Genomic DNA, 14,510 nt, shown 5'->3' with positions numbered 1-14,510 from the left:
CAGGAAACACAGACAATAAGCAAATAAATAGGTGAAGATTTAATGTATTGAGTAAGTGCTCTGAAAAAATAAATCAGGTAAGGAGGATATGAAATTGGGGTTGGGAGAGGTATGAATCCAATGTAATAGAGTGATGAAAAGTTTCAGTGAGCAAGTGCAAAGGCTTTGAAATTAAACTGATTTTTCTGGAATGTGTTTCAATCTACGGAAACCAAAAGCTAGACTGCAATTAATTGAAGAGTGAATGGAAAAGAGGAAGAAAATTGCTAATAAAAGGGGAGCAATGGAGTAAATAACTTCTCCAAGAAGCTTGATGCTAAAGGGAAAGCATGAGTTCCTAAGCACAAGTACAAGAGGTAAAGAAAAAGTAGTAAAAAACGGCTTAGAAACAAATAGGTGTGTAGGTTGGAGGATAGAAAGCCAGGCTGTCAAGTTGCACAGTCTCTCAGGGGCCATCTTTCACCCTGGTCTGTGAGAATGTTGCTCCCTAGAGTTGTGAAACAGGTGTTACCAGCTCACCCCCCACACTAACTCCATCTTTGCTATAAATTGGAAAGAAAGAACATCTATTCTCAATAGAGCAAGTACAGGCATATCATGGTGGTTTTGACTGGTTGGGATACAGACAATAAACAAATATGTATGTAGAATTTATCGAAAGAGCTAATGTCACAACAGAAAGGGAAGTTGAATCTAGGAACAAACAAAATATTGGCCCCATAGCATTGGAAGCTCAGAGGATGGTGGGCCACTCATGGGGCCCTTTACTTACACGGTCTCATTTAGTGTTATCAAGAGTCCTGCAAGAGGATATTACTTTTTGGTAAATGAGAAAACTGAAGTCCACAGTGGTGAAGTAACATGCACAGACTCACGCAGCTGGGAAGTGATATAGACAAGATTCCAAAGACAATGAACTTTCCCCTGTAGCATGCGGCTTGACATACAAAAAAGAATAGGATATATGCTCCCTGCTCTCAGAGCTCACACACTATTGGGGGAAAAGATATATAAATAACTGTAAAACAATGAGAGGAATGGAAAACTGGTTTATGAGCCAAGTACTATGGGAATATAGGCTTGTAAATCCATTCTCTCAGGCAGCTGTATATTTACCATAGACAGGGAAGGAGAATAAGAACAACAAAGGTAAGATAGTAATACATGTCCATGATGATACAATGAATATCCTTCATTGCCATCTTATTTTTAAATAGGTATTCATAATTTACTGTTTAGAACAAACAATATCTTAAGTTCATGAGGTTATTATGACCCTTATTTGCAGATTTTTTTTAAGTAGAAAGAAAGTTTAAGATTCATGCATTTAAAGTAAAGTGCTTGGCCGGGCGCGGTGGCTCAAGCCTGTAATCCCAGCACTTTGGGAGGCCGAGACAGGCGGATCACGAGGTCAGGAGATGGAGACCATCCTGGCTAACATGGTGAAACCCCGTCTCTACTAAAAATATAAAAACTAGCCGGGCGAGGTGGCGGCCGCCTGTAGTCCCAGCTACTCGGGAGGAGAATGGCGTGAACCCAGGAGGCGGAGCTTGTAGTGAGCTGAGATCTGGCCACTGCACTCCAGTCCGGGCGACAGAGCGAGACTCCGCCTCAAAAAAAAAATAAAAATAAAAAAAATAAAGTAAAGTGCTTCAAGGTTCCAGTATTGTTATATTTTGTGTAAAGAATGGGAGGAAATAAGAATATAAATATAAACATATAAATATATAGCTTAATTTTGCATAAATATATACTGGAAGGTCAAATAAACAACCTCTGGGGTAGGAGTTTGGGGAATGGGGTAAATGAGATAGGAATGGAAGCAAAAAACTTTTCTGAATATATCTTTTTATAGACATTTTCTTTTTAATCCATGTAACTATTTTACATATTTAAAGAAAAACCAATGCCAGGCACGGTGGCTCACAGGCGTGAGCCCAGCACTTTGGGAGTCCGAGGCAGGTGGATCACAAGATCAGGAGTTCGAGATCAGCCTGGCCAACATAGTGAAACCCCATCTCTACTAAAAATACAAAAAATTAGCCGGGCGTGGTGGCACATGCCTGTAATCCTAGCTACTTGGGAGACTGAGGCAGGAGAATCTCTTGAACTCGGGAGGCAGAGGTTGAAATGAGCGGATATCATGCCATTGCACTCTATCCCGGGTGACAGTGGGAAACTCCATGTCAAAAAAAAAGAAAATGAAATAAAAACCAAGCAAACACTAAAATTAAAAACAGACTGAAATGAATTACCCAAACTCTGTATTGAATTGGTAATATAGCCACACAGAGACAAGAATTTTGAATGAATTTTGAATACTGTATAAGATATACATCTTACCACTGTATATTCTAAGGACAAAAAGAATTTCAAAGACATATTGAACTTCATACTGTATCTTATTTTTAGTAGTAAATATAGCACTTTGATTTTGTGACTATTTTGTGTATTTTTAGGACAAAGTAAATATTTTGATATTATTAGAAACCAAGTTGATCAGTATGAGAAAAAGTATTCAAATATCAAATTATAGAAGCTAATATATAATGTTAAAATCTGACTTGATCTGTGCACGAAAAGACACAATCAACAGAGTTAAAAGGCAATGCAGAGAATGAGAAAAAATATCTGTAAATCAAACATCTGACAAGGGGTTAATAGACAAACATACAATGAACTCCTACAGCTCAATTAAAAACAACTCAATTTTTTTTAATGAGCAAAAGATCTGAAAAGACATTGCCCCAAAGAAGATATACACATGCCCACAAGCACTTCACTAATGATTAGGGAAATACAAACCAAAAACACAATGAGGCTGGGCGCCATGGCTCACATCTGTAATCCCAGCACTTTAGAAGGTCGAGGCGGGTGTATCACCTGAGTTCGGAGTTCAAGACCAGCCTAGTCAACATGGTGAAATCCTGTCTCTACTAAAAAATACAAGTTATGCTGGGTGCGGTGCTCATGCCTGTAATCCCAGCATTTTGGGAGGCCGAGGAGGGTGGATCACAACATCAGGAGATCAAGTCCATCCTGGCTAACATGGAGAAACCCCGTTTCTATTAAAAATACAAAAAAGTAGCCGGGCGTGGTGGCACGTGCCTGTAGTCCCAGCTACTCGCTTGAACCCAGGAGGTGGAGGTTGCAGTGAGCCAAGATCACGCCACTGCACTCCAGCCTGGGCGACAGAGTACACTGTCTTGTACACTGTTGGTGGGAATGTACAATGGTGTCGTGCTATGAAAAACAGCATGGTGGTGCCTCAAAAAAACTAACACTAGAAATAACCATATGATCCAGCAATTCCACTTCTGGGCATATCGCCAAAAGAATTGATAGCAGGATCTCAAAGAAATATTTGTACAGCCATGTTCATAACAGCATTATTCACAATAGCCAAGAGATGGAAGCATTACCAATGTTTAATGATGAATGAATGGATAAGAAAAATGTGGCATGTTTGCAACATACAATATATATGTTGTAAATATACAATGGAACATTATTCATCCTTAGAAAGGACATTCTGACACATGGTACAACATGAATGAACCTTGAGGACATCATGCTAAGTGAAATAAACCAGTCACAAAAAGACAAATACTGTGTGATTTCTCTCATGTGAGGTTCCCTAAAGTGCTCAAATTCCTAGAAACAGAAAGCCAGAACAGTGGTTGCCAGAAGCTGGAGGGAGAGGGAGATGGGGAGGTGTTGGTTAATGGGTATAGAGTTTCAGTTTTGCAAGATGAAAACGTTTCAGAGATTGGTTCCACAACAATGTGAATATACTTAACACTACTGAACTCTACAATTAACAATGGTAAATTTTATATGCTCTTTACAATAAAAACATTTTAAATTACTTTGCTGCAGAGGGAGATGCCGTCTTCACCTTCTAAGGCTGTTTTATCTAAACATCCTTGAAAAGATAGTCCAGAAATAAATAAAGGGCAATCTACATTCTACAAGACAACCCACCCCATCAATTTAAAAAGTCAATGTCATTTTTAACAAAAGGGTATGTGGGGGATAATGTAGAATGAAAGAAGCCATAATCAAGTGCAATGCATGAATCTTGATTGGATTCTGAATCAGAAAAAGAAGGGCTATAAAAGACATTTTGTGGGCACTTGGGGAAATCCGAACATAGACTTCCATATTAGTTTTTTTAGGGAATTGCTTTCTTAGGTATAATAATTATATTTTGGGTTTTGTAGGGAAGCACAAGCTTGTTTTTAGAAGTTACACTCTGAAGTGTCATGGGTATCTGAAAGAAATCTTCAAATTATTCAACAACACATGTACAGTAAATTGAACTACATTAAATTGTTTCTATTCAATTTTTATTATAATTTCTTTTTTCTTTGTTTTTATTTTTGAGACGGAGTCTCACTCTGTCGCCCAGGCTGGAGTGCAGTGGTGCGATCGCAGTTCACTGCAAATTTCGCCTCCCAGGTTCACGCCATTCTCCTACCTCAGCCCCCTGAGTAGCTGGGACTTCAGGCACCCACCAACACGCCAGGCTAATTTTTTGTATTTTTTTTTTTTTAGTAGAGACGGGATTTCATGTTGGCCCTGCTGCTCTTGAACTCCTGACCTCAGGTGATCCACCCACCTTGGCCTCCCAACCTGCTGGGATTATAGGCATCAACCACCGTGCCCAGGCTATATAACCATCTAATTTAATATTGACCAAATGAGATTTCCTTTTGTACCCCAAGCTGATGAACAGGAATGGAGCAATTTTGTTTTCAAATGTTCTATAATGAGCATATATTACTTTATTATTAAGGAAAAATTATTTTAACGTGGTTCTATGGTATAAAACTCACAAAAAGTAAAATTTTAATTACTTGTAATTATATCATTGTGAGCTAGTGAACTTTTAAGTTCATACATTTGAACTTTTATCAATTAATTTATAGTAATAAAAAGACACATGATGTGTTTTGGCAGCAGTTGAGGGAGAAACTGGCAACAGCAGTAGCAGCAGGATGGGGGGACACCACGTCCACCCACCCACACTGGCAGCAGAGGTGGCATCCTGAGAAGAGGCAGGCAGTGAGAGACTGCCGCAGCTGGAATGACCAGAGAACCATCAGCAGGGCAGGGCAGCTGTGGGCATGAACCATCTAGATCCCCAAGGAAGGGGAAAAATGGCGTGGGGGAGGTTTTAGATCCAACAACACTAGGAGCAAATCCTCCTCCCGTGGCTAACCCTTTTCTTAACATCTCAGACTTACTTTTTTTTCTTTCAGAGACAGGGTCTTGCTATGTTGCCAGGCTGGAGTATAGGAGCTATTCATAGGTATGATCACAGTGTACACTAGCCTTGAACACCTAGGCTCAAGTGACTCTCCTGCCTCACCCTACTGAGTAGTTGGAGCTATAGGTATATGCCACCGTGCCTGGCTAGATTTTTTTTTCCCCCCACTGGAATAAAACCTTCAGGATTAGTTTCAGATAAATTTATGAGTGGTAAACTGAATCCTTCCTTGCTTGTTTAAAAATGTTTTAGGCCAGACGTTCTTCGCCGAGAGTCGTCGGGGTTTCCTGCTTCAACAGTGCTTGGACGGAACCCGGCGCTCGTCCCCCATCCCGGCCGGCTGCCCATAGCCAGGCCTCCGTCACCTCTTCACTGCGCCCTTGGCTCGCCCCAAGGCCCCCGCCGCCGCCCCTGCGCCGTGCAGCCACCGCCGCCGCCGCCACCGCCACTGCCACCGCCTATCCTTAGCCTCCGCCACGACGACCGCGTCCGCCTCGCAGGTGCGCAGGAGCTAACACCAGGACTCAGAGGTCGCCATCAACCGCCAGATCAGCCTGGAGCTCTGCGCCTCCAACATTTACCTGTCCATGTCTTGCTACTTCGACCGCGATGACGTGGCCTTGAAGAACTTTGCCAAATACTTTCTTCACCAATCTCACGAGGAGAGGGAACATGCGGAGAAACTGATGAAGCTGCAGAACAACTAGATGGCCGAATCTTCCTTCAGGATATCAAGAAACCAGACTGTGAAGACTGGGGTGGGAGAGCGGGCTGAATGCGACGGAGTGTGCATTACATTTGAAAAAAAATGTGGATCAGTCACTACTGGAACTGCACAAACTGGCCACTGATAAAAATGACCCCCATTTGTGTGACTTCATTGAGACACATTACCTGAATGAGCAGGTGAAAGCCATCAAAGAATTAGGTGACCACGTGACCAACTTGCGCAAGATAGGAGCACCCGAATCTGGCTTGGCAGAGTATCTCTTTGACAAGCACACCCCTGGAGACAGTGATAATGAAAGCTAAGCCTCAGGCTAATTTCCCCATAGCCATGGGGTGACTTCCCTGGTCACCAAGGCAGTGCATGCATGTTGGGGTATCCTTTACCTTTTCTCTAAGTTGTACCAAAACGTCCACTTAAGTTCTTTGATTTGTACCATTCCTTCAAATAAAGAAATTTGGTATCCCCTCCAAAAAACAAAATTTTTTAGGCCGGGCGCAATGGCTCACGTCTGTAGTCCCAGCACTTTGGGAGGCCAAGGTGGGCGGATCACCTGAGGTCAGGAGTTCAAGACCAGCCTGGCCAACATGACAAAACCCCACCTCTACTAAAAATACAAAAATTAGCCGGGCATGGTGGTGGGCACCTGTAATCTCAGCTACTCAAGAGGCTCTCCTGCCTCAGCCCACCTGCCTCGGCCTCCCAGTGTTGGGATTACAGGCGTGAGCCACTATGCCCAGCTGGAAGACAGGGTTTTTAATGGCAGGGGTACCTTTTAGGAAAGTGGAAGTTACAGACAAAATCATAAATCAATACATGGAGGTTATAATTGGTTTGGCCCAAAAAGGTGGTTACCTCGAAGCAGGGGCTTACAGGTCATAGGTAGATTCAGAGCTTTGCAATGGATAAAATAGGGCTTTGTTTAAAAACCTGGGGTCAGCAGAAAGGAATGTTAAGGTTTGGCCTGTGGGCATGATTCTCTAGGCCCCTCAGGAAGAAATTTAGAACAAAGAATCGTGGTAAGAGTTAGTTCTGTTTCCCCTTATCTGAGGTCCACGTGACAGTGGTTGGCATTTTCATCTGGTATGGATGTGTTTCTAAAACATTCAAATGTCAAGATGTTATCTTTCATTTCTATAGGGAACCAAACCTTTTTTCCTTATTCCAGGCTGCTCAATTCACTGTTTTGAGGTCAGCTAGGTACCTGGAATTTCCCTTGAAGAGACTCAAGATTTTTCCTTTATTACTACGCAAGGGAAGATCCAAGCAGGCCCTTAAGAGGGGTCCCTGTTATGTCTCTACTGGATGCTTATGCACAGTATCATATCATTTAGCTTGGAACAAACCTAGGAAGAGATAACATAGCTGTCCTTAAGCATCAGAAAAGGAATAAGACCTCTGGTTGAATGTTAGAACTAGGACTATTTAGAGACAGATTTTCCCCTCAGGTAAAAGTTCTATCTTGAGTTCTCTTTACAAAGGCATTTCAAGCTATGCTATATGGAGAAATGAATTATACGGTATGGATATTAAAAAGCTGAGGGTGTATCAAAGCTTGAACTTTATTTCAAAATGGCATATTTTGGGTCAAAGTATGAAAAAAGACATAGTTATGTTTTTGTTAAAGTGAAAAAAATTAGGTAAAGTTTATATAAGTAGACTGATGATTTTTGAAAATATACCATTAAGCATGTACTTCGGTGTCAAAAACCGCAAGTCGAATCTTACAATGTATTTCACATTTCAAAAGGAAAGCTAAAATTCATTCACTGTGGTTAATCTGCATTTCATAAAATATTTGTTGAAATAAACTTCATTAAAACATCATTATACAGATATTTTAATTGTATATATATCAGTACACAGAATAAAAGTCCTACTCTCTAGAACATGAGAAGTCAATAAATAGAAAAAGATATACAAATGGAATGAACATAAAAACGACTAAGCATGTGATCTTCAACCACATTCATACAGTTTTTAAACTAATCTTTTACAATTAAAAAGTCACTTATTTGAAACTGCAGAGTTGACAGATATGTGCCATATAATTATTAGTTTGGAACCTTACAAAACAACTTTAGTAGTGTTATTTATGTGTAGAGAGAAAACTGTGTATGTAACTATCATGTTTCAGGGGACATGACTTAACAGTGAAGTTTTTATGTTATAGGGAACAAGTATTAGTATCAGGTATTTTAGAAAGCTGTCTAAACTAGAATGACATTTATTCAGTATGATATATTCTTTCCCTAAGTCCATTCTAATTGTTTAAAATCTATCAAGTGAAGTTACAGAAGTTAAACCACTAAATCTGGCATCTTTCCTTTCTCACACAAAGTATCTTCTCTTAGAAATGGGATATTTAATTAAGTATCCTTCTTGGTGACCCCAATTATAATCTAAAGAGGCCACGAGACCACAGACTACTACTGACAAAAAGTGACAGTACAGACACTTTTCATCAATCAACAGGCAGTCCAAGGGACACAAGAGAACACAAGTCTGGGTAACATGAATTTGGTAAAGCAAGCTAAACCTCCTGTGTCTTAGCACTCCAAGTGAGTCATTCCATACAATTTTTGATTAATCCAAGAAAGGCCAAAAGAAAAAAAAATAGCATTCTGTTTAAAGGCAGAGGTACATCATCACTTTTAAAAACATGTCAAGGCAAACATACACATTTTACCTAGAATACCTCATTTGCTAATGATGCATCATTACTGTACTTATACTTAGTAAAGTGAACAGGGTAGTATTATAACCTGTTTATATTCAAGGAACATAGTAAACTAGCTGACAAAATTTACCTATCTGAAAGAAAAAAAATAGTCGGTTGAGATTGACAAGGTAGGATTAGCTTTCCAATGCAGAGCAGGACAACTCTTGCCATAACATGAATGTTAATAAAGGAGTTCACTGCCGTGAATACTTAGGATACATAGGTACAAGGCCAACTCCAGACCTAAGGGCAATATAAAGCTACTCAAAACAAAATACCCCACACATAATAAAAACCCCGTTCCCTATCAGAGCTTTATTTCTGTTATGGTATATCAGCCTCATAGTACACCCGGCACAGTGCTGCATTAGGGCGGCATACAAAAGCATCGGTTTCTCTTCCCAACTCCGTTAGCTGTTCCAATGAAGACACACAAGGATAATGATCTTTTAACATATCTGGCAATTTAGAAGTTTTCTCTTGAAGACGTCGAGAACGTCTCACTGGTGTTAAAAACTTCAGCTCTTTAAATGCGGAATTTGTTTCATCAAACTGCACCTTCTTTTTCACACTGAAAATTAAAACAGTATTCCCAGAGTTCAAAAACATGTTAACATTTTTACTCTGTACTTTCATGATATGTACCATACTACATAGCTTGTATGTTATAACCATGTAAAAGCATGTAATTGTCTTTTAGAGAGGTACTATAAGCTCACTGAAGTGAGAAACTTAGCCTTTTCTCAATTTGTCATTACAACTTGTACACAGTAGATACCTGAGTATCTGTAGAACTGGCTAATTCCTGAATGCCAAAACCTACTCTTATTAATAACACACAGATTCGCACTTTGGGAGGCCGAGACGGGCGGATCACGAAGTCAGGAGATCGAGACCATCCTGGCTAACACGGTGAAACCCCGTCTCTACTAAAAATACAAAAAACTAGCCAGCCGGGCGAGGTGGCGGGCGCCTGTAGTCCCAGCTACTCGGGAGGCTGAGGCAGGAGAATGGCGGAAACCCGGGAGGAAGAGCTTGCAGTGAGCTGAGATCCAGCCACTGCACTCCAGACTGGGCGACAGAGCGAGACTCCATCTCAAAAAAAAAAAAAAAAAAAAGAAACCACACAGATTCAAGTAAAATAAAAAAAAAGTTTTCTTTTTCAAAATGGCAATAGTTAGGGAAAGTAAATACAGTATTTAAGAGGTGAAATGTTCTCATGACATTCTAGTTGTTTAAAAACTTTTCTGTTTTCTTTTTTGTTCTGAGACAGGGTCTTGCTCTGTCATCCAGGCTGGAGTGCAGTGGCGTGATCCTGGCTCACTGCAACCTCTGCCTCCTGGGATCAAGTGATCCTCCCACCACAGCCTCCCAGGTAGCTGGGCCTACAGGCACACACCACCTTGCCCAGCCAATTTTTTTGTATTTTTTTGTAGAGATGGGGATTTGCCATGTTGCCTAGGATAGTCTTGAACTCCTGGGCTCAAGTGATCTGTCTGCCTCAGCCTCCCAAAGCGCTGGTATTACAGGCGTGAGATACCATGACTGGCCTGAAAACTTTTCCATATTAATACATGGTAGCTGTAATCTGAAGCTATCTCAAAGATTTTTAAATGCCATATTTATTATCCCCAAGCATGAAAACAAATCATAGTACATTTTAAAAGTTTACCTTTGCAAGTATGGCGTACTAGACACATTATATTTAATTAAGCAACTGGTCCTCGTTTCTGTATTGGGGGTTTTAACATCATGGGTTGGATCTTTTGTTTTGTTCTCTTGCTCTTTCTCACAATCTTGAAATAGCAAATTTCTATGATGTTTACTCTCCATTTCCAGTTTTTCTGGATCTACATCAACACCTGTATCTTCAATACTGACTTCTTTGACTTCTTCCTTGGTTGCACAAGCCTTCTCCATATTTTCTCCTATAGAAAATACATTTATAGATTAAGCTTTTGGCTGAATTTAAAGAACAAAATCAGAAGACATTAAAGGTGTTCCTAGTTGGCCAAATTTTCAAAATAAAAGAACACAATTGCCATCTCTGAACCATTCCTTTTCCTCAGCAAATACTGCTGCCAACTATATAACAAATAATATTATAAAATGAAATAAATGCTATATATGAAATAAGAACAAACGATTCTTAAAACCCACAAAAAGAAACAACTAACTTTGCTTGTGCTATAGGGAGATGGTTAGGGAATGGGACAAGCGACATTCAGGCTGAGTCTTAAAAATGAGTACTTGACCAAGACCAAGGAAGACAACCTTAATATGGCACATAAAAGAAAACAATCTATTAACATAATGTTAAAGAGCCAGTGTGTTTAGAATATAGGGTAAGGAGCAAGGTTAGGAGTGGGAGCAGGAGGTATTGAGCTTAGATAGGTAAGCAAGAGCTGGATTTTAATGAGCTTTATATGAAAGAAGTTTGGTAAAAACAATTCGCCAGAGACAGATATAATTAAATTTGGTCAATATAAAGGACTGTCTAGAATGGCAGAGAATGAAAAGTAACAATCTGTGATGGCAAGATGACAAGGTTGTTGTAATAGCCTAAGTAAGGAAGAGGTTGGACAGGAAGGAAGGGTCCAGTCTGAGAAATATTTCTGAGAACATTCTTTTTTTTGTTTTTAGAGACAGGGTGTCTGCTGTTCTGTCACCCAAGATGGAGTGCAGTGGCATAATCTTAGCTCACTGCAGCCCCAACTTCCCAGGTTCACGTGATCCTCCTGCCAAAGCCTCCCAAGTAGCTGGGACTACAGGTGTCTGCCACCATACCCAGCTAATTTTTACATTTTTTTGTAGAGATGGGGTCTCACTATGTTGCCAAGGCTGGTCTTGAATTCTTGACCTCAAGCGATTCTTCCACCTTGGCCTTCTGGTGTTGGGATTATAGGCGTGAGCCACCACATCCACCCAAGTCAGAACTTATTAACAAATGAATGCATGACTGTGTAGAAATGAGTGTGCAAATGTATTAGGAGCATCTTGTCTAAAATTTCTTAAGAGTCATAAATGCCAGAGAAGGGTTTTTTCTTTTCTTTTTTGGGAGAAAGGGATGTTGGGTATGAGAAAAGGATGTGGGGTATGGGAATGCAGTGAGGGCAGACAAAGGGTTCAAAAAAAACATGTTAGGCTGGAAATACTTGTGAGACATCCTGGTAAATCCATTGAGCTGAAAAAAACCTCTGGATTTAATTATTAGGAAAATTATTAAAAATTTTTACTAAGAGAAGTTTTAGTTGCATGACAGTGACTGAGTTTTAAGAGGAAGCTGAAGAAGAGAGAAAAGAATATAGATTAATTCAACAAATATTTAAGTGCCAAATATGTGCCAGGCATTGCATTAGCACAGGAGACTCAATGGTCAAGAACTTCAGACATTGTCCTTATCTATTGAGTTTACATAATGCAAAAGACAGGACAAACAACTAAATAGAAACCAATCAAATGCATCAAATATTGCATAGGGAAGAAAAAGGGAGCACAAAAAAGGTGCACTAAACCTAGGCTGAGAGGAGAGGGGATGGTATATCAGGGAAATCATCAGGGAAGGCTACTCCAAGGAAGTGACATTTGAATTGAAGTCTAAAGGATAAGTAGAAATTAAGAAAAAGCAGAAGATTGTCTCGGAGAGACCTGGAGGGAAAAGAGAGTATAACCCCTTTCAGGAAATGGAAAAAAAGAAAGAGAAATTCAGGGATGTAGGGGAGAGGGAAAGAGAAGAGGCTGGACTCAGGAATTTATGCAGATGAGTGACAGAGCATTTAGTCTGCAGTGTTGAGAATGGATTGGAATGAAGCAAGAGCAGAGAGGCAGGAAACTAAGTTTGAAGGCCACTGTTATAGTCTAGGTAAGAGTGTAGGTCATCTTGACTATAGAAAAGAGAGTAAGAATGGAGTGAAGTAGATAGATCTTAAGAGATACTTAGGAAGTTAAACTGAATTTGATTAGCTGGGGAATAATGGTTGGGAACTGGGAAAGAAAGAAGGAGTAAACAATCACACCAAGATTCTGACCTGGACAACCAGAGAGGGCCATTCATTAAGACAGAGAACTAAAAGAAGAATCAAGTTTAGGGGAAAATTGTGTGTTCAAGTTTGGCTATTTGTGTTTGAGGTAGCTGTGAAACACCCACATGGTGCTTGTTTCTTATTATTTGTCTTTTTTTTTTTAACCCTCTTCTGAGCTACTTCGACCACTTATGGTCTTTTGTTGTTCACAAATAACTGATTTGTGAAGTTGGTTTTATATCCAGAACTTACAATTAATACATTTAAGAAAACCAAGAGTTCATGGATGATGGCTCCTTCCCCTATCTAAAGACTAATCAAAAATTATACCTGCTAGAAAACACCAACTAGTATTATCCTATAAGATAGGAAGAGCAACTTAATCAGAATACTGCTTTCATCTTTCCACGTATCTCCAGAGACAGAATTATAAGATCTTTTTATGAAATTTGAATTTCCACTTCACTGTCTTTTGTGAATAAGAGACATGACGGGGTTATTCTTTTCTTTTTTTTTCTTTTTGACACGGAGTCTCACTCTGTCACCAGGTTGGAGTGCAGTGGTGTGATCTTGGCTCACTGCAACCTCCACTTCCCGGGTTCAAGATATTCTCCTGCCTCAGCCCCCCGAGTAGCTGGGATTACAGGCATGTACCACCACGCCTAGCTAATTTTTGTGGTTTTAGTGGAGATGGGGTTTCATCATGTTGGCCAGGATGGTCTCAATCTCTCGACCTTGTGATCCACCCGCCTCAGCCTCCCAAAGTGCTGGGATTACAGAGGCATGTAGCCACCGTGCCTGGCCAGGACTGGGTTATTCTTAAACTTTTCTCCTCCTTTTGTTTGTGGTATACTAGTCTTTCCTCGGTTTCCCCTTCTCTCCCTGCTTCTCAAGCTCCTTCACTAAATACTACTAGTAAGATCAGATCATATAGATGTTCCGCATGTTCCCCTGGTACATATTAGCAGTCACCATATATTGAAATAATCCCTGATGAACTAAGCATGCTGCCATTAGAAGCAAGACCTCCAACACAGCAATTAGCATAGTAATTAGCACAACCATTAACATATTAACACCAATGAACAGATTTTTTTTTTTTCAGTTAATACATGTAATCAAAAACTCACATAACATACTTAATTTAGACCTTTTTTTTTTTTTTGAGACACAGTCTTGCTCTGTCTCCCAGGCTGGAGTGCAGTGGCGCAATCTCAGCTCACTGCAAACTCTGCCTCCCAGGTTCACACCATTCTCCTGCCTCAGCCTCCCGAGTAGCTGTGACTACAGGCGCCCGCCACCATGCCCAGCTAATTTTTTGTATTTTTAGTAGAGACGGGGTTTCACTGTGTTAGCCAGGATGGTCTCCATATCCTGACCTGGTGATCTGCACATCTCGGCCTCCCAAAGAGCTGGGAAGGCGTGAGCCACCGAGCCTGGCCTTAATTTAGAACTTTAGTATGCGCTTCGATTTTTTTTTTTAAGGTTTAGCCCTTCAACCTAGATCTCTACATCTTAAATTAATTTTGCATACTAAAAGAGTACTAATACTGTTCTGGAAAGCAATCTGGCAGCATATATCAAGAGACTTTAAAAGTTCAAACTGTTGGCCGGACAGTGGCTCACACCTGTCATCCCAGCACTTTGGAAGGCCAAGGTGGGCGGATCACCTGAGGTCAGGAGGTAAAGACCAGTCTGCCTAACATGGTAAAACCCCATCTCTACTAAAAATACAAAATTAGATGGGCGTGATGGTGCATGCCTGCC

At 40.4% G+C, this 14,510-nt stretch overlaps 1 protein-coding gene and 1 pseudogene across 2 annotated transcripts in view; one reads left to right on the top strand and one right to left on the bottom strand.

Annotated features, from left to right (window-relative positions):
* Positions 1-313: 313 nt before the first annotated feature.
* LOC105501465 lies at positions 314-6,465 on the top strand (annotated as a pseudogene).
* A 1,082-nt stretch (positions 6,466-7,547) lies between these two features.
* Positions 7,548-14,510, bottom strand: part of CKAP2 (cytoskeleton associated protein 2) — a 22,586-nt gene continuing 15,623 nt past the window's right edge. For both annotated transcript variants that reach the window (XM_011927437.1, XM_011927438.1), the window contains exons 8-9: positions 10,394-10,649; positions 7,548-9,292 (exon numbers count right to left, since the gene is read on the bottom strand). In XM_011927437.1, coding sequence (XP_011782827.1) covers positions 9,046-9,292; positions 10,394-10,649 — 503 coding nt within the window. In that variant the 3' untranslated portion in view covers positions 7,548-9,045. The remainder of the gene's footprint in view (positions 9,293-10,393; positions 10,650-14,510) is intronic.

Source organism: Colobus angolensis, unplaced genomic scaffold (genome assembly GCF_000951035.1).
Source record: "Colobus angolensis palliatus isolate OR3802 unplaced genomic scaffold, Cang.pa_1.0 Scaffold712, whole genome shotgun sequence".
NCBI lineage: Eukaryota > Metazoa > Chordata > Mammalia > Primates > Cercopithecidae > Colobus > Colobus angolensis.
Note: the sequence above shows the minus strand (reverse complement) of the source record. Positions and strands in the feature narration are given on the sequence as shown.